The sequence below is a fragment of the Neodiprion lecontei genome, chromosome 5, assembly GCF_021901455.1.
Source record: "Neodiprion lecontei isolate iyNeoLeco1 chromosome 5, iyNeoLeco1.1, whole genome shotgun sequence".
Lineage (NCBI taxonomy): Eukaryota > Metazoa > Arthropoda > Insecta > Hymenoptera > Diprionidae > Neodiprion > Neodiprion lecontei.
In genome coordinates, this window is record NC_060264.1 from 19,820,146 (window position 1) to 19,839,035 (window position 18,890).

At 41.8% G+C, this 18,890-nt stretch overlaps 1 protein-coding gene across 3 annotated transcripts in view; it reads left to right on the forward strand.

Moving 5' to 3' along the window:
• Positions 1-1,877: 1,877 nt before the first annotated feature.
• The window catches only part of LOC107227041, a 39,238-nt gene continuing 22,225 nt past the window's right edge, over positions 1,878-18,890 (forward strand). The window contains exon 1 of one of the 3 annotated variants that reach the window (XM_046742155.1): positions 1,878-2,005. In XM_046742155.1, coding sequence (XP_046598111.1) covers positions 1,936-2,005 — 70 coding nt within the window. In that variant the 5' untranslated portion in view covers positions 1,878-1,935. Of the gene's footprint in view, positions 2,006-13,765; positions 15,020-18,890 lie in introns of those variants that run through there. The other 2 variants (XM_046742156.1, XM_015668065.2) reach the window with 2 other exon arrangements.

The window sequence follows — 18,890 nt, forward strand, 5'->3', positions numbered from 1 at the left end:
CGGGCGAAATCGACGCCGCGGCGTCGCCGATCCTCCACCCCGCTGCAGGGACTTCGTGCCGTCACAAACCTGTTGAGCCGAGAGCCCAGCTCGCCGCACCGGTTTTGGACGAAAACTCTCATATTCTCATACCGAGACAGCTCGGGGAATGTCTGACGCGCCATCGCCGTCCAAGAGCATATTCCGACTCGTTGACTCGCGGAACGGACTTGCGTCTAACTATCGTTTAGGGTGTACTGAGCACTGGGTAACGTGATCGATTTGTAAGAGTATTCAAATACGGGAATCCATGCCATTTTTACGGTAAAGAGTCGGTTCGATTTGAATGTTGCTACGATGTAATCGTGAAGATATTAGAAAGGGCTCTACTTGGTTAGGACCGATAAATTGTCATACGTATTAATAATCGAATAATTTGTAGAATACAACTTCGAAGCTCGTCTCGTAGCGAAATAAATTGATTTAATATTTCCCGGATATTTATTCAACCATGGCTGAGGATAGTACGATTATTTCATAAAAAAATTCTAAATTGGTATGAAGATTTGAGAAAAAATTGTACCTGATCTCGTAATACTCTTAAATCGGCCGTATGACCTCTTCTCGAAACAGTTTCAACTGTTCTGTTTTCCAGAGGTTCTTACTCTGTTTTACCGGGAAATCTATGCTCAACGGGGGTTCCTCTAATATACAAACATTCATTTTCACTTGTACGGTCATATTTAAGTTGGTTTCAGTTGTTTCTTAATTAGGTGTTGGTATTTTGATGTTGATTCAAGTGAATTTTAATTTGTGCCTGATAGTTTTCAGTCACTCATAATGTCGATTCATCTTTGTTGATTTTTAACGATTAAGAAACCAGTATGTTTTGATCAACTGCATGTACTCCAATTGCAAACTTTTGGTGCTTCTCATTAAATTTTCTCAAAGAAAACGTAAAATATTGAGAATTGTTATATGACATATCATTGAAGCGAAAAAAAAAACTCCTGGAAAATCATCAAAGTATATTGCGAAGACTCCTGAAGTCAATAAAATCGCATCCAATCTATATATAATGGGGTAACATAGAAAGCAAACGATAAAAAGTGTCTTTTACACCACAACAGAAAATTCCTGTAAATTATTGCGAAAATATCTGTACTTCTTTAAACTCTTAGGTCATATCGTGAACCTCAGTTTGTTTGAAATTCGTGATCGTTGAGGTTGAATGTTTCAAGTTTTCGGCGGGAAAGGTCAGAGAAAGGACAATCAATATTTTGGGAAATGACGTTTAGGCTGGGCCTAGCCAGCTATCTTCAGGCTGTTTATTAACAAAACATAAAAAACAAAATAAAATAGAAGGTTTGGCAACTACTTGGGTTGATAGTGCCAGTACAATATTAATTCAAACTGTTGTAAGGTTATATTTCAAGTTAACCAACGTCTCGTGTGTAATTGACATTTGATGCGAAGAAATACTTTTATACATATAAAAATTCTAACGAGTCGACTATAGTGCTACAACTGTGTTATAATAAAAAAAAACATTTTGAATCAGAACATCGATATTATCAGCAGAAATGTCCTATCGACATAATCGTAGCCATGGAGAGGGAGGGAAAAAAATGTAAAAAACCGTCGCAACGATAAATTCATTCTATTAATACGTTATTTTGGAAAATTGCTTTTAACGATATCGATTCGGAGAGAAATCACTTCTAATTTTAATTCACCTACGGATTTCCTACCTAATTCATTCGAACTTTCTCAATCAAAGAAATACCTGCAATTCAAATTAATGACAAAGTTTTTCGAGGTTATATGAGTACTCCGCTCACACAGTAATAACGTTAGAATTTAGATTCGTAATCAGTAATTTTGGTTAAAGGTGGATCGGTCCTGAACAGACGATGACGTCAATAAGGTTCTGGCTAAAAGCAGGAAAGAGAGCAGATGGAGGAGACCGAGGAGTCAGAAACAGGATACCGTAAATGGCGCCATGACGATTCGACATCGATAAAAGGTAAAAACACGCTCAGCAGATGATCACGGCTTAATAACGCGATTTAATCTCCTTTTTCGCTCAATAATCTTCACTTGAGTAGGTGTTTACGCAACGAAGTAGTATTACTGGAATTTGGAATACTTAAACTCGAAATACGCCATCTTGTCGCAGTAAATATACAGGATGAACTGGCTCGTATTTAATTATAAAAGTAGATTTCTACGCCATATTTTACCCTACATTAGCTTAATTTTATAAAATGAAAATCCAACTGCTTTGCCGGATATTTTGTATGGCTCGATATTCGTTGAATTGACGGAAAACGATCAGCTGATTACCCATCTCGACGCCATATTGCCCTAATTACGGCCACATTAAGGATCCTAAGTGGATCGTTACACGGCAAGCAGGCTTCAATCTGAAAATAAATGCGGACAGAAATACAAATTTCAAGTAAAACCATATTGTCATTAAGTGAATATTGAAAATTTCGCTATTTCAATTAATGTTGCAAAAAAAACAAGGACCAGAATGTGCAGAACAGAACCTTCTAGTACCTAAATTCGAGAGAGAAAGAAACCTGCGGTGCTGTTTTCGAGCAGCTGCTCGATTGACTTACGATTAGTTAAGCTTCAGGTTCAGGTATAGTACACCAAGTTATGTTCCACAATATATGGCTACACGGTGAAGAGCAGCATAGAATCCTGTCCATAATTAAAAATCATTGGCTCAGGAAGTCGGCCTCGACTTCTAAAGAAATCCAGCGTCCCTTACCTGCAGCATATGTCCGAAAAAGTGTATTCTGTTTCATTTTTGCTCCCAGAATTTAAACGATCCATCAGTTTTTTTATCTTTGGGTTTTCCTTTTTATGTTTGTAGTTTGTGAAATTAAACGCAGCTATCGCAGCATTGTGTTCTTACTATTCTACTTTATTTATTTTACGATTAGAGAAAATTTTTGTTTAATTTTTATACCACCGGAAACGTTTATCTTGCCGGAAAATTAAAATTACACGCCATACAGCAAAATGTAACACCGAATAGTTTCACTAACATCTATCTGTAAAAAACCAAAAGCTAGGGATTCCGTACTTGAACTAGGTGTAAGTAGTAATAATTTCTTTGCGGTGATATGCTCATCTTTTCTAATGCCTATTAACATAATAACAATATGGTTTCGATTACTGATTGTAAACCGGTTATAGCCAACCTTTTTCCGATTACCCGTACACAGCTATAAGTTCAATTTACATAACTCCATATCATGTTTGAAGTATACATTGCATATAGATACTTGCAATTAGATTTATTCGTTCTAATTCCGTGTGCTGTACAGTATAATATACGAATACAGATAGTAACGGGGAAAAGAAATCATAAGAGAGATACGATAAATTAGCAGCTTGGTCTATAACAATGTGTATAATACGTTTCCACAGATAAAATTTGTATTCTGCCTTTTCAAAAAAGTTTTCAAACCAGTGAAATTTCCTGGATTAGTATATGGTGCAAAAAATGAGGACAAGAGGAGAAAAAGTGCGAAATGTAGTCTCTCGCAGAAAAATATTAAACGAAAAAAAAAGATACGTAACATTATGGTAAACATAATAATCGAAATGAGATAAAATACGAGATTTACCAAACGAAACGAAACAAATATGTTCAGATCCCTAATATGGGTGTGTATAGGAAAATATAGCGGCAAAAGTGGGTATCAGCTGATCGTTTTAGATTAATTTCGTAAATATCCACGCACGGAACAGATCATGCAAGGTATCAGACTCTCATTTTGTAACATCAAGGCAGCTGAAAGTGAAATAGGCGGTAAAAAATCACTGTTAAAATGAAATACGAGGCAGTTAGGGTTACGAATTTGTTGCCACCAGATGGGGTTTTCTGAATTTGAGGATTCCAACACATTCAGCCGAATGAAAATCAGAAATCGGAAAAACCTACACGAAGCACACACGCCACCTAACAAAACCTATAAATCTAACTTTACGATGTCAATAAATTCGTGAAGATGGTAGAGAAATGGGTATCGATGATGTATGGAAAGAAAAGGTAGCGCTGAGGATACCAGACAAGCAGCCGAGTTCCTCGAGTCGGAAGATACAAAACAAAGAAAAGCGGAAGTCGAGGGGTACTTCGACATTGCATTATCAAAGCGGCGCGAAGCAGGAGTAATGCGAGACCTGCATCCGTCTTAGCTTTCCTTCTTCCCAATCGTCCGCATCATTTCTAGGTAAAAGCGTCTGACGATGAGATGCGGTACATCGAATCTTGCCTGTGCAGGTGTGTTATACTCGTATCTGTAAGTTACGCAAATCTCGCGTAAACGTTTTTAAGTAGGTTCATCACCCGTGAAATACGTTTGCTTTTGTAATTCAGTCGGTTCAAAAGCACGTATTCAATCCATGCATGCCATAAGATGAATTTCAAAACAAGTTCTCGACATTATTAGACGAAAAAACAAATTCAAACAATGATGCGATGAAAAAAAAAGCAGAAATCCCAAGTAGGTATATGTAACGAGTACCGCAAGATCACGGCGAAGAATTTTGAAAAAAAAAATAAAAAAATTGGTAACACTTACGTTGAAGTTATACAACTTGCAAAATGCCACGTGTATTGTTATTGCGGATAAGCTTCTTCGACCAAAATTCACGATAATCCAACATCAACTTGTTCCGATGTAAGAGCGTTCAGGTTTCTTTTTTTTTCGTGAATTTCGGTATCGTCTCCAGGTAAGGCGTGCCACATCACCCATGAAAACTAGAGAATAAAATAAAAAAAAAAAGAAAAAACAAAATAGGCATAAAACACTAGCTGTACAGCTTGCGGCGGCAGACGGAACCCCGCCGCTGACGCCAATGCTGGTGGGTGACGCACGCGGTACAGCCGAGAGAGCGAGAGAGACGAAGGAACGGCGGGCGGAGGGATAGATCCCCGTTTGATTGCGAGACGGAGACGGAGAGTGCGCACAGAATCGTTTCGTCGTGTGTCTCCGACGCACACCGAGGCAGCTACCCAAACCCGATACGATCCGCACCGTTGCGCGTTTGTGTGCGTGAAACGCGTCACCGTCGGGTCCCCGGCCTCCGTAGCCCGTAGATACGGTCCCTCGGTCCTCCCGGCTGCCGCGCATCCGCTTCTAGGAAATCCCTCGGCAGCTTCACCCCCCACTCCTGACGCTCTGCTCAGCGACCCGAGGACGCCGGGAATCCGTCGAGCGGTTGTGAAGGAGAGGGGAGAGGGATCCTCCGACGGTCGTGGAAACAGAAATAAACAGAGAGAGGCGGTCGGTTTGAGCGAGACGGATGCACCGGAGAATTTCCCAATCTTCCGTACTCGTGCTTCGTACTAGTTGCATGATATTTGCTGATATATATTTCATATCGATATGTATCGCGCTATTTAATATCGATACGTATCGCGTTCTTTAATATCGATATTATCAATATATTGCTGCTTAAATATCGAAATAAAAAATATCGATAAATATGTTACATAGAAAAAGAACTGTAAATCTATTTTAGTTTGAGTTATTTATTTAGATTTACTTTAATGTTAAAATTAAGCGCAGTTTATTCGCGCGCCATACTGTCTTCTTTCTTCGCTTCTTGATGCATTATACCCTGTAAGTTTTTAGTTTCTTTTGTCGACGCCTATAAATATTCACTATTCAGCATATGGATGGGCCATGTCGATTTAATGTTGCAAAGATCGATCTGAAGGGTATAAAAAAACCGATCTTTACTGTCAATTCTTCGCGAGTCCATTTTAACAAGGTTAGGCAATTTTCGGTTCTGCGGTTCCGATTATGTTTATCTACCCATATTATCGACAATCAGTTTTGATGCTGATGCTGAAATTTTTGCGAATTATAATACAGTATTGTAAAGATTTTGACACATATTGATTGTGGTACTTGTGTACAATTACAAAGAATCCATATTTCAATATAAAATTATTAAAATATAACCAAAACAGATTCTATTTATAATAAATTTCCAAGGCCTGGCAAATAATCTAATATTTTGGACAAAATTCTGTCATATTTGCTACAAAAAAAAACATTGATGTAAAACATAATTGTTTTATAACGAAAACTTCTTCATTCATTCTATTTATCTCGAAGAAAGAAAATAAAACATGGTACAGGATTCATTTATTTATATTTACATAAAATTTTGAAAATCATTAATAATTGTGAATTCCAACGATTTCTCAAATCAATTCTTTTCGAAAAATCGAACATCCCTGTAATGATTATTGTGCAGAAGAACGGCATGCGGCTTGTTGCTTTTCTGCTCTGCAATGTGCGTGGGATTGACGCCGCTTCGTCGGCCATTGGTAATAACCACACATTGCGTAGATGGGTAGGTATTTGTACTATTATATTCGAACGTGTGTGTACCGAGAAGATGAAGACGCTACGCAATGGTCCTTGAATTATTATCTCGAACCTAGGCCTTTAGTTTGCGATGCTTGTATATCTGTAACGACACTCGGGATCAAAAGGTTATTTTACCTTTGTGTGCGGGTATTTACGTACTGTATGCACACGATGTTCTAGCTGCTTTTTTATTCTACTATATTTCGCCGTGTGCAGCACGCGTTGCGACTCAAAGCTATCCAAATACGTTCCGCGAAGAAATAAACGTTTGCTGCGATTTGGTGTACCTTCATCTCTTATGTTGCACCTGATCCATGTGAAGTTCCAAGTCCCAAATTTTTTTGTACAGCGAAATTGGCGCTCTTTCCGATGGTAATCAGGGATTTGAAATCACAAATTCTCATTATTCAGCAATGGTAATAAAAAGACGCCAAAAAGACGGTTCCAAATGAGAGACTAAAGAATGTTTCGGGGAGAAAAAAATTCAGATCAAGACAAAATCAACTTTTGCAAACATCGAAGTAAAAATTCCTTTGCTATTTATATCTATCGGTTATATAAAACATTCGGACTTTCTCAATTTTACTTATTATACACATAACACTGCAGTTCATCGAAAAATATCTTTATTTCTGTGGGAATTTAAACTGCATTGCGTGCCTGTTTTTTTCTCTGTTTCTTTATAGGGAAATTTCTTACGAAATTTTTAGGCTCTTCCGAATGGAGGTAAATTTCAACCATCCAGATGTCGAAATTTAAGCATAACGATTGTTTGCAGAAAAAAATGATAATTCAAATAACAATCACTGCGGAGAAAACATTTTTTGTGAATTAAATTGATCGTCACCCCGAGCAGCCATCTTTACAAAATTTCAAAACACAGAGTCCTGAAATTTCCACTTGTCATGTTATGCGAAACAGATCGTCGGTACCTTATAATGCAGTAATCATATAACACAATACCTACGTTGGAAGTAACATAATACATTGCAAGATACATGTGTACATGACGTGCGGGCATGGGGCATGTTTGTGCGTATTTAATACGCTTGCTGCAGAGTTGAGATTAGTGAGTATATTGCACGTTATCTCTATCTGTGGCGCCGCGACGCCTACGAATCCGAGATAAACGGGATCGGCGTTGGCAAGATTGATAAAACGGTGAACGGTCGAATTATTATATATAGCAACGATTCATCGCACGTATCGCACATTTATTTTTTGGCAGTGCGAAGTTCATAGATGAAAAAGCTGTTTCGACTGGATTATCAACGAGGCTTGCTCGAAACTTCTTCGGAACGCCGTAAAAATGATTTTCACAATTTTGAATGTCTAGATAATCATTTTTTACTTTTTTACTTTGTATCTCATCTGAAATGAGATGATTATTTTAGTAACTTTACCAAGAATCTTAGATAGCCTGGTTTTATCGTCCACGTGAAGATGAAATGATAAGGTAAGGACTCTTTACTATAGCATACTTTATTGTTCAGCAGAGAATCTTTCATCTTATCTTTATAATCGACACATAACACTGAATAAAGTAAACATAAAAGTCGCAGTTGATTCGTTCAGATGAGGGTAATAAAGTATACAAACTTAACTGCGGCATTATGACCAATGTAAAGTCAAATGTGGGGCTGTTCTATCTGAGATAATCGTGCCTAAATGATACAGATAACACAGGGTGACATCATACAGATAACAGATGATGATTGATGTTGAGTGTTCGTCATATTGAAGGAAAAATTGTTGTGAGTCGTTTTTCCAGGGTGGACAACAGCGAAGTTATTTCAGTTTTACCGCTTTCAACCTGAAAATAAAATCTTTTTTTTCTGCGCGACTCACGGAGAAGCCTGCGTCGAGAGGAATCCATGGCAACGAACCCAGCTCGTCCGTACTAATCTTGAATCAATCGATCGAGCGAGACATACGGTGGAATCGAAATTAAAATATTCCCTTGTAAATCAAGGTAAAGAATGTTCAAGTCGTTTCCTCCGTAATTTTCAACGCGATACCCAACAATTTTCTTGATTTTCTTCTGTGCAGCATGGCGAGATCCAAACGGTACTATTATAAGTGCGCGACTTCCATGCGTGAACTATAATCATAATAATCCCCGCGTAGCGGTGGTGCGAAATTAAGTATGTATAACGCAATTAACGAGGGCCGAGGTCAGCGTGATAACTTTTCTTTGTGTGATACATTTTGACTCCATAGCGTCACGAATCCACGAACCCATCTGTAGTCGCTTTCACATGTATATGACTAACAAACCACGAGATTTGTTCGCTTATCGAAATAATATTTGCACGTATATCTAAGAAGAAACAGTTAATTACTTTCTTTATTCTCTTTTACGCTGCTATCGAAACTTAACGTCCCATCTTTGCAACGAGCAATAATTGGTAACTACTCTATAGTAAAACTATCGAAACGTGAACAAGATCGTTCAATGTTTCGGCAACAGTTCGATGACAAAGAGATGAAGCCCGTCATGTGACCTACCGAGTAAAATAAAAACAAAAGGAAATCCATCGGTTGAAATACATAGTAAAGTCAGTTTCGTGGTGATCAAAGAGACCCATGTGGCATCCGGAGAGCTGGGATCGCGAAGCAATAAGCGACGATGATGAGGAGGCGGAGTGTAGTTTCGAATAGCGATTCTCACGAGTAATAATATCGGAGCCCAACAGGTACCCCGCACCATGATATACCGGCTGCGCGGGAAAGGGAGGGAGGTATATTCGTAGCCTACTGCGTGCGTGGCGTGCTGCAGACGCGACGGCGCGCCTCAGCGGCGTTCGGTAAAATTCGAGCTTGGCTGTGTGGATGCGGGAGGCATGTAGCCACACGCCCGTGAATAGAATCGAGGCATGCCTGCACGCACACGCTCACGCGCACGGCGCGCCGTTGGCCGTTGGCGCGGTGCACGCGTGGCGACTGACTGGTGCCAAAGCGGCCGAGAAGCCGCACGGAGATCTCGCTCGCGGGACAGACTGGGACGGGAAAAGGCCTCGGTATGGCACTCGGCTGTTGATCGCCGGCCAGCACGAGGAGACCCGAGGAGCCTCAGGCGGCAGCAGGACTTCGGGCAAGGCTAGTGGGAGTTCCTGGGTAGCCGAGAGCGGTGTTGTTCGCCCGACCCGACGGGACATTCCACGAAACCCCCCACCGCACGCGACGAGCCCTCCTTGTCGCTCCATGCCACCGTGCTCCACGCTCTTCGACAAACTCGTTGGGAACCCCGCGCAGCACGCTGGAGCTGCACTCCCAGCGCACGCGCGCTCTGCCTGTGTTGCGTACACACATCCGTCGATTCGGCTCTCTGTGTTCGAGCATCGCTGCGCTAGGTTAGGTTGTACGCAGGCCTCGCACGCTCGCTCACTTGCCCGCTTACTACAGGGAGTTTGACCGTCTCGCAGGGACGAACTAAACTTCACAACGCACTACGGGTTTTTGTTCCAATTTATTTTCATTCTTTTTTTTTTTTATTTTTTACCTTCCATGTTTTGTAGAATTCTTCTTCAGTCTTCTTGCTTCTTCGTTGTTACGCAATTAAGATGGCGAGTGATAACAATCCATTTGCACACTATATATTTCATCTGTTTTCCCTGATCAGTATACGTATCTTTCGACGTCGTTAGCGTTGATTATACCTATGCGTGTATCTGTGTTTTGATATGCTTGATGTTACCGATGTTGGGTAAAAAACAGAATGTTAATTGAAATTTTCGTTATTGCCGTAAACTGGTAAGGTGTACAGTCGAGTGTATAATAACAATGAAACATGTTCAACAGCAGTTTATTTCAACAATAAAATTGAAGAAACTTTGGGTAAAACTGAAGTTGAATGGTAAATCTCTAGGTCAGAGGGATATACAAATATTTAATTGGAAAACTTCCCACATACTGGACTGTAAAAACGAAAAAGTAGAAAAAGAAAGAAATTTCAACGAACATTCCTCGGTTGGATTACCGCTTTGTTCCAATTTTAAATATGCACTAACACTCAATACCGACTCACGTTTAATTCCTCCAACCCACGTGACCTTGAGGCTTAAAATTGTGAACTAGAAATTCAAACGGAAGTCTAAAATTGGTGCGAGGACCACGTTTCCGATCTTATATCTTTGGAATACAGTTTTTTTTTCGGTCAAGTAAACCGATGGCGCCTATATTATAGCTTACACCTACATTTAGTTCTATTATACACGTTGATGAGAGTTTGTCGCAAGCTTTCCCACAACAAAGAAGAAAGAAGATGCAAAATAAGAATAAGTAGGCATAAATATTTGTCGAATATTCTCACCGTAAGTTACCTGGCTGTTGTCTTCCGTTGCAAAATTCCTACTGCGAATGAATAAAACATAAATACGATAAAGAGCATAAAACGTCACTAATATTGTGAAAAGGTTGTTCTTTTCACTTCTTGAAGTTTCGTTCAAAGAGAAAAAAAATCGGGAAGAAGAAATCAAGACAATGGGTCCGATTTGTTATGTTATTTTCTTTGTCCTTTACTTACACATATCATGAATATAGAAAACAAATAATTAAAATCGGATATTACCTAGACAGGTATTATCACAAGACGGGCCGAAGTGCGAAAGGGGCCCGGGCGCATTTGCGCCCGTACATATTACGCCCCTGCGGAGTCAACGCGGTGGTTACGAGGCGGCATCGGAGCCGCAGGGCAAGCTGGTAGTGTTCGGTACGGCGAGTCAGTGAGTCGAGCCTACACAGCGGCCGGAGTTCTCTGTTATCTCGGCCCCCGCCCGCGCGCTTCGGCATCCACCAACGGGCGTAGCTCGATACACGGAATCGCCTCGTGGTTCTCGGAACGAAACAGACTGTCGCCAGCCAACCCAGACGGCGCACACTCGAGTCAGAGATCACCAGCGGCCGTGTCGTAGTAGCCTCGCAGACCCCGCTAAGCCGCCGGAGCTGGAGGGGTGGAGGAACCGAGGAGAGTCTAAGCGCCAAGAGAACGTCGTCGTCGTCGCCGCTGCGTCAGGATACCCGCGGAGGGACGGGGGCTGCGAGGTCGAATCCGTAGCCAGCGAGCCGATGATCAGTTGCGTAATACCTACAGCCAGTAGGGGACGAATAATAATACACAAGGCGAGGAGTAGGAGAGGGAGAACCGCGTGGCGACGTCGAGCGAGCACGAGAGGATCGACTGCGTGTTATGAACCTGTGACAAACCCATAATAGGGAGACGATTTAACTGCGACGACCTGACACGTTACGCGCCGAGTACTTCCTCCATGTATGACGTACGGAAAAGGAGACCGTGGCACACGGTGCAGCGCCTTTAACCCGGTCCCCCCTCTGCCGCTTTCCACGTTCCCATCAGCCGCCGTCTGCAGGCGTCTCGTTTACTCCGTCGCCCCACCACCAACCACGCACACTACGTAGAGACTACACAATCGGCAACAGCAGCGGCCCGTAGGAACTCCTGGAGGCGTCGTAGTTTCTAATTCCCGTTTCGCCAGTGAAATACATCTATACCTTGTGAAATTCATGTTTGATTACACCGAGGCTTTACCGCGCGTGCAAAAATCGCCGACGAACGTCTGTGCATCTCGTTAATTCTATCTTCGAGGGTGAACGCGATTCATCTTTTTCAGATCAACACAATCAGGAGAGGGTGCGAGAGAGAGAGGCGTCAGGTTGACGGAACGGCGGCCTTTCCCCCTCCCGTTGCTGGCTTAGTTCGTATCCTCCCGCCCCCCTTCTAACCCGAGGCACCGACCGGCGTACGAACGTAAACAGTGCGTGAATCGGGGAACCGTGATGTGCTGCCTGCCGTCCGAGTGACGTCAGAGTCGGGAGTTCCGAACTTCCCGAAAGTACAAACAGAGAGAGAAGAGAGACCCTCCGACTGCCCCGCCACCGCACCGCACCGCGCCGCACCGCCCGCACCGCGCTTCTGAACGACCAGTAACCAGTGACACGTATGATCGTGACGGAGAGTAACCGTAGAAACTTAACCTCTGCGCCACGGTCTTGCGACGGGCTGGCATTCGCTAATAACAAGTGAACTAAACACCCTTTTCTCTCGTTTTTTAAACACCATTACTCAATAATAATAACGATAATAAAACATCTAACAAGATGCTGTAACACAGGTAGAAACGAGATATAATTTTACGTTTGATTTTATCCGGTTTCTTCTTATTGTTAGTTAGTTTAATACTTTATTCAAACGAATTACACTGTTTTTGTTTGTTCTGAATTCGTATACAATTTCAACACTCGGCCAAATGGTTGTGTGTTTTAATCACAAGTGATGACAGATGTCTTTCGACGATGTTGTGTAAGAAGTTGTGTTGTTGTTCACATGTTCTCGTTGTCAACGTAGTTGAGTAATCAATTTTGATAACAAGAAATAAAAAAATTTTTAAAATGAAGTTTGTGAAGAATAATTTAATACGTTGCAAGTAAACAAAAAAAAAAAAGAAGAAAGATCACAATAATAATACTGTCAAACACGTACAGGCAAAAGTTGAACTGAACAGAATTTTCATGCGCGCGTGTGTGTTTTGTAATACGTGTGTGCCTATGTGTGCCTCGGTGGCGGCGTTTGAATAAGTGGTGTGCAATTAGGCGGGCGCAAATGACGTCAATCAGTCGGTAGGCATTACTCTATACCTATACCTATATAATATTACTATTACTATTCCCACTAACACTATCTATGTACACACACACACACACACACACGTACTTACGTCTATTACCGATCTAATATCCATCCATCTATCTATCCATCCGCGATTGGCAATATTGTACACAAGAAGACAAGGAAGAATTCACACCGTATTGCGTACACCAGTGTGCGTGTGGTTTGCTGATCTGGTGGGGGCGTAGAGGAAGAGAACTACAGTGCCACATGCGCAACAAAATTCGTGTGCATGCAGGCAGCTGGGGTTGTATCGCCTCGTTGTGCGGTGGGCAATGACTAATACGCACAGCGGTGTTTCACGACGCCACCATCGCCATCGGCAGCAGGAGCAGCATGGTAGCAGCATGCCTCTTATGCGTTGTTGCGTTGTCGTCCGTGGGGAGGAGATAATATCGTGAATCGTCGTTGTGTCGCACCTCTGGCGGTGTTGCTGCGGTCTCGACGTCACCACAAACAGCAGCATCAGCAGCAGCAGCAGGCATTACTTCGGACTCGTCCGGGATTTGCATAGCAAACAGATTGACGACGGACGACGTTGGCAAGTGGATAACAAGAGAAGTTGGTCGGTCGTTTAGTCCGCCGGTTACTCCTGCGAGTGACTCGTCGAAGGGGCGTGAGGGAGGGAGGGACACTCATCTGACCATGCTCTTCTGTCCTCAAATCGCAGCGCACCTACCTATTCTCTCCTCTACTCTGCGTGCCAACCGAGTCTGAAGAGTCAGTCCGGTGGCGACGAGAAAGAGGAAGAGAAGAAGAGAGGAGAGGAGAAGAGGTGGAAGAGGCGGAGGCGAGGGGAAGGAGGAGAAGGCGGAGAAGTGTGTGAGTGTTTTTGTGTGAGCGGCGGCGGGTCGGCTCTGTCAACTCCTCCAAGCCGAACAACGTCGTCGTTTCACAGTAGTCGAGTACGACGACGGCCGCGCGCGCGGTATGCTCGGCTCTTTCGAATTTAAGGAAATCCACTATAAAGGAACGTGACGCTCTTTTTGCTCCTTTGATATTTATCGGAAATAGAGACGTGGAAGAGGGGTGGGAAACAGGGAGGGAAGGAACAAGAACAACTCCGCGTCAAGTGCACCACCGTTTCTTGTCTCTCCTTCCTACTGATGATGTTAAAATTATTATGTATCTTCGACGAGATAGGCGAGGAGAAACTCGTCACCCCAACCTTGATGTTGTGATTAATGACGTGGTGCACCGATCGTTACTATCATCCCTCAACTTTACCATGAAATAAGTTATTGTTATGTGAAGGAAAACAACGAGTTGTACAAGCAGTTTGATTGATATAATAATAAGTTTTTGTAAATTGATGTTGTATCTATAAATCTATATAGTGAATAGTGAATAACGCGTGAATGCGAAAGTGTTTCAAACGTATAATTTATACAACAACAACAACAACAAGAATAATAATAATAATAATAATGATAACACCAGTGTTTAAACATTTGTCATATTATAGCGAATACATGTTTTTCTGTGATCGTAATATTAACAAGTTATAATATTCATAAGTTTTCTACAACAGTTTTTAACGAAAGGTGAGAAGAATCGAAGTGGAAGAAAGCTAGAGAGTGTAACACAAGTTTAAACAAAACAGAAAGGAGCGTGAAAAAAGAAAACATCGGAATATCGAGTTCAGTGACGACACGACTATAGCTTTTCTTCACGGACGTCCGTGAAAGGATAATATTAATACACGGTACAAGAAGAATAAGGAGAACACGTTGCAGGAGAAGATAGAAAAACGAAGGAAAAGAGAGAGTAACGAAAAGAAAAAAAAAGCGTTGTGCACGCGCGCGTGTCTGTGTGTGTGTGTACGTGTGTGTGTGCAATGAATTATTGCGATTCGTATTCTTACGGAGGCTGCGAGATGAGCCAGGACCGAGCTATGCCGATGGAGTAACAAGTGAGCGGCGGCGAGGCGGCGTTGCCATGACGACAGGTGAACTAATACTCCCTTTTCACTCTGCCCCGTTGGCGGACGAAACGGCTCTCTTTATCTCCCTCTCTTTCTCTTTCCCGGAGTGTGTAAGCCGTTGTAGGTGCGTGTGTATGTGTGTGTGTAAGAAATGCGCGTGTGGGCTGCTGGCTTGGCTCATTGCTTGCCTCTTGCCTCCCACTCTACGTATTTTCTTCTCTCTCTCCCTCTCCCCCTCCTCTATCTTTCTATCTATCTCTCTTTCGACTACGTCGCTATCGGTAGTGATACACCGTTGTTTAGCACGCTTTAAACCGCGCGAGCCGGACGAAGCAGTGACTCCTCCGCCTTCTCGCTCCTCGAAGCCCGCACCTTTCCCGCCGCCTCCACCAACAGCGAGTAATATTCCGAGTACTCGACGCAAATTTCACACTAGTAGCTCCGTTAAATGCGCAAGCAGCGAGGAGAGGCTCCGTTGCTGAATCAGACGACGGAGTACCTCAAGCTCATTCCTCGCCATCCTGTCTCATCTCCCCTCCCCTTCGCTATAAATAAGTCATAAGTAAATTCCAAGCATTGATTGAGGCGTCGGACATGGTGGGAGTAGCGTCGTGTTTGCATGTCTCGTTCAGCCTTCTCAGCGACAGACCCACACGACGGATTTTATCGTTACTGTAATGTTTAAAATTCGAACGCTCCACCATTGGTCTGCAACAAAGTCTCGCGTCAACGTGATAACGATTCCGTACGAAAATCTCGCTTACACCAATGATGGCAAACACGAGGCCATTGTCTTTTATTATGGAACCCTGGAAGTCTGACTCGTGTCCCTTTCTCTCTCTATCTTTCACACACTCTCTTCTCTCGGTCGGCTGACATCTGGTTGGCAAAGCCGGGTCTGCTTGTGACGGTTGGCTGGCTGGCGGTCCGAACGACCTCGTAGCATCGTCTATAGACGTTTTAGTGGGATCCAAAATTACTTTTACGGTCCCTCCACTTCTTCTACTACTTCTTCTCATCATCGAGGAGGGATTCCCGTTGTGATTTCATCACAGTGCTTTAACCCGATCACCTCTAATCGCTGATCATGTATACCGCATGTTCACGTGTGTACATGTGTGCATTCATACATGCTTATGGAAAGAACGTATTACCGATGTTCAGAATGTGTAACCGCGCAGGGATATACATTATTACGTATGTATGAATACCAGAGCGACTCTGTACACTTGTTTGCCCAAATCTGCAGCAACAGAAATCATTGCTGGTTCGGGAAAAGGAAGGCAACAAAAAATCGTTATCGCCACGTGACTGATAAGTTGAGATATGTAATACGGATATTATACTATATATTATATACCAGTATAATTTTTGATCGGTTTACCGTAAGGCACCAATAATCGACGGCTCTTCTAATTAGTGTTTAAAAACAGTTCTTCGAAAAATGTCAATTTCTCATCAGGTATACTTCCTTGTTTATTCTTTTTTCATTTCAATCATTTTATCACGTCCGCCGACGATGATTAACAGCCAATGGTAATAACGCTGTGACGAGGTAATTCAATTAACGCTGCACATTATCAGTTACTTCTTGGAACGATATAGCAGGTTTCGAAAAATTGACCTTCTAGAAGATCAATAGGCCATTCACAAAATGTCTTTCAAAACAAATTTCCGGTTCAAAATATGACTGAAAGGCGTATTACCTGAAAGTAGTTTTTAGAAGAAAGGGTTTTAGAACACCCTGGGTATTATACGCATTTTTTTCAAAATCAGACTCGAAGACGTTTTCATGTACAGAACATTTCGTTCCTCGTGAAAAACAACTCCGAAACTTTTTATACACTGAATCTTACCGTTTCGATAATAAGGGTTAGACGTATTGACTATCAAAAGTACCCAATAAGCAAGTGACCTACGAAACATACATTGTTGTAGCTTTTTGTGTACACAAGGTATGCGTAAAAGACGAAATAGAGACGTTAAATCTGCAGACAAAAAATGAGTCTGCAATACGCATTACAAGTGAAATGGATCCTAAATCTACATTGGAGACGAAATGTGGATAAGTTACGTAATAAATACACAAATAAGCATCTAATGCGCCTAATGGCCTTCTTTCCGAATACGTCAATAGTATTGAAGTTGAGAGACGTCAGTTGTATCGATGAATTCACAAAATGGAACTGGACTTTAAAGTGCTTCTGCGAGAGACGTCACAGAATATTCCTCGGTCGCAAATTCAAACACAAAATGCATTACAACAACGTAAGAGATCTAAGAAACGACGACTTGAATACAAATTCAATAAAGATTCGAAAGTCTTCGAGTCCGCGGAGGCAGAATAATGGGTTCACGAATAATAACACAGGGTTTTCATTACACATCCTTAAAAAAATTGAATAAACCTTGAGGGTTTGATCGAGCAAAAGGAATCCGAAATTATCGCTGGAGACACGTAACTCCTTGAATGCATCCGAAATGCGATATTAAGTCATTACGAAATTTGTCGTACAGACTAAATGCGTCTCATGGACATTCCGAATGCGATATGCATTCAGAAAACGTATAAAATGTGGTGAGCGTGTTGAGTATTTCTGAATTAACAAAGGTATTCGAAATACGTCCTATAAAGATCTTGGAAGCAAGATGAAGTACTGTCGAAATCTGGGATTCAAAAGACGTCTTTCAACCATCATGGAATGTATCCTATCAGCTAAAGAATCCAACAGACATCTTGCATAACGAAAAATGTATCCAAAAAACGTATTCATAAAATTTGATACGCGTCTGAAATAAAGTCTGAAACAGTATTGACAGCTTTACTTGTTCCGTGAGACGTTTGCCAAACGCTTCCTGTGGTTAATCAGACGGCTATTTCTAAGTCAGATCGATCGATGACATTGAAATATGTTTTAGTTCTTGGCAAAAGAGCGAGGAGAGACTTCAACTCATCAATCACCCGAATTCCACCAAATTGCGACATGGTAGTACGTACAAATTTTTTAACTTTGCGTTCTTAAAGAGGTACAAACTATAGTTTCGTATAGAATACAAGTTTCTTTCGATGAGACTTGTCAATTTTACGACACAACATATCCATCCAAAGTTCGAGATGCCGTAAACGATTAAAAGTTACGATTTGACGTTTTGTAGCTCACCGCATAAAATTATCCTGTCAATTGCAAACCGTTTTTCTGGATCGATGAACAGTGGGATTAAAGTTCCAACTTTGGCGAGACGGGGTCATACGCACGTGTTGGCATTAAACATTGGTGGAATGTCTCTTCACCTGTAACGACAATTCTGACAAATTTATACATTCGAATAATTTTTTGAACATGGTTCAACGGCACTGCGTTACAATAAAATTCTGAGAATACCTGATGACAACGCAAATTGGTGGTCATTTGCACTTGCTACCTGCGTCGACGTCACTTCCGCGAACATTTAAGCTGGGTTTTAAAAGAATTGTGTACTGTTGGATTTGCAACCTTGCTGAAAAATGCTCAAAGTATTTTTCCCTTCCTTTTGATTTTCTTACCCGCAACTCAGTACATCGACTAATTACATCCAGTCTTGGTACAACTTCATAGTAAAGTATTTCGGTGAACTGCGCGTCGAACAGTGCTGTAGTATAACAATCGTATCTTTACAAATGGTGCGTGTTTGGTGCTTCAATACATTCAGGATAGAAAATCGCGTTCGTTGCGCCTAGAATGTACGAATAAATTAGCGATGCATGGCGTCAACGAACGGGCGATAAATGTACCGGAAAAAATACCCGTCTATGTGATTCTTGTCAAAGAAAATTGGTGAAGCGGAATCCAATAACTGAAAATAAAAGCAAAGGAGGACCTGGTCCAGGTCCGTTGAAAATTCAAGTAACACTTAC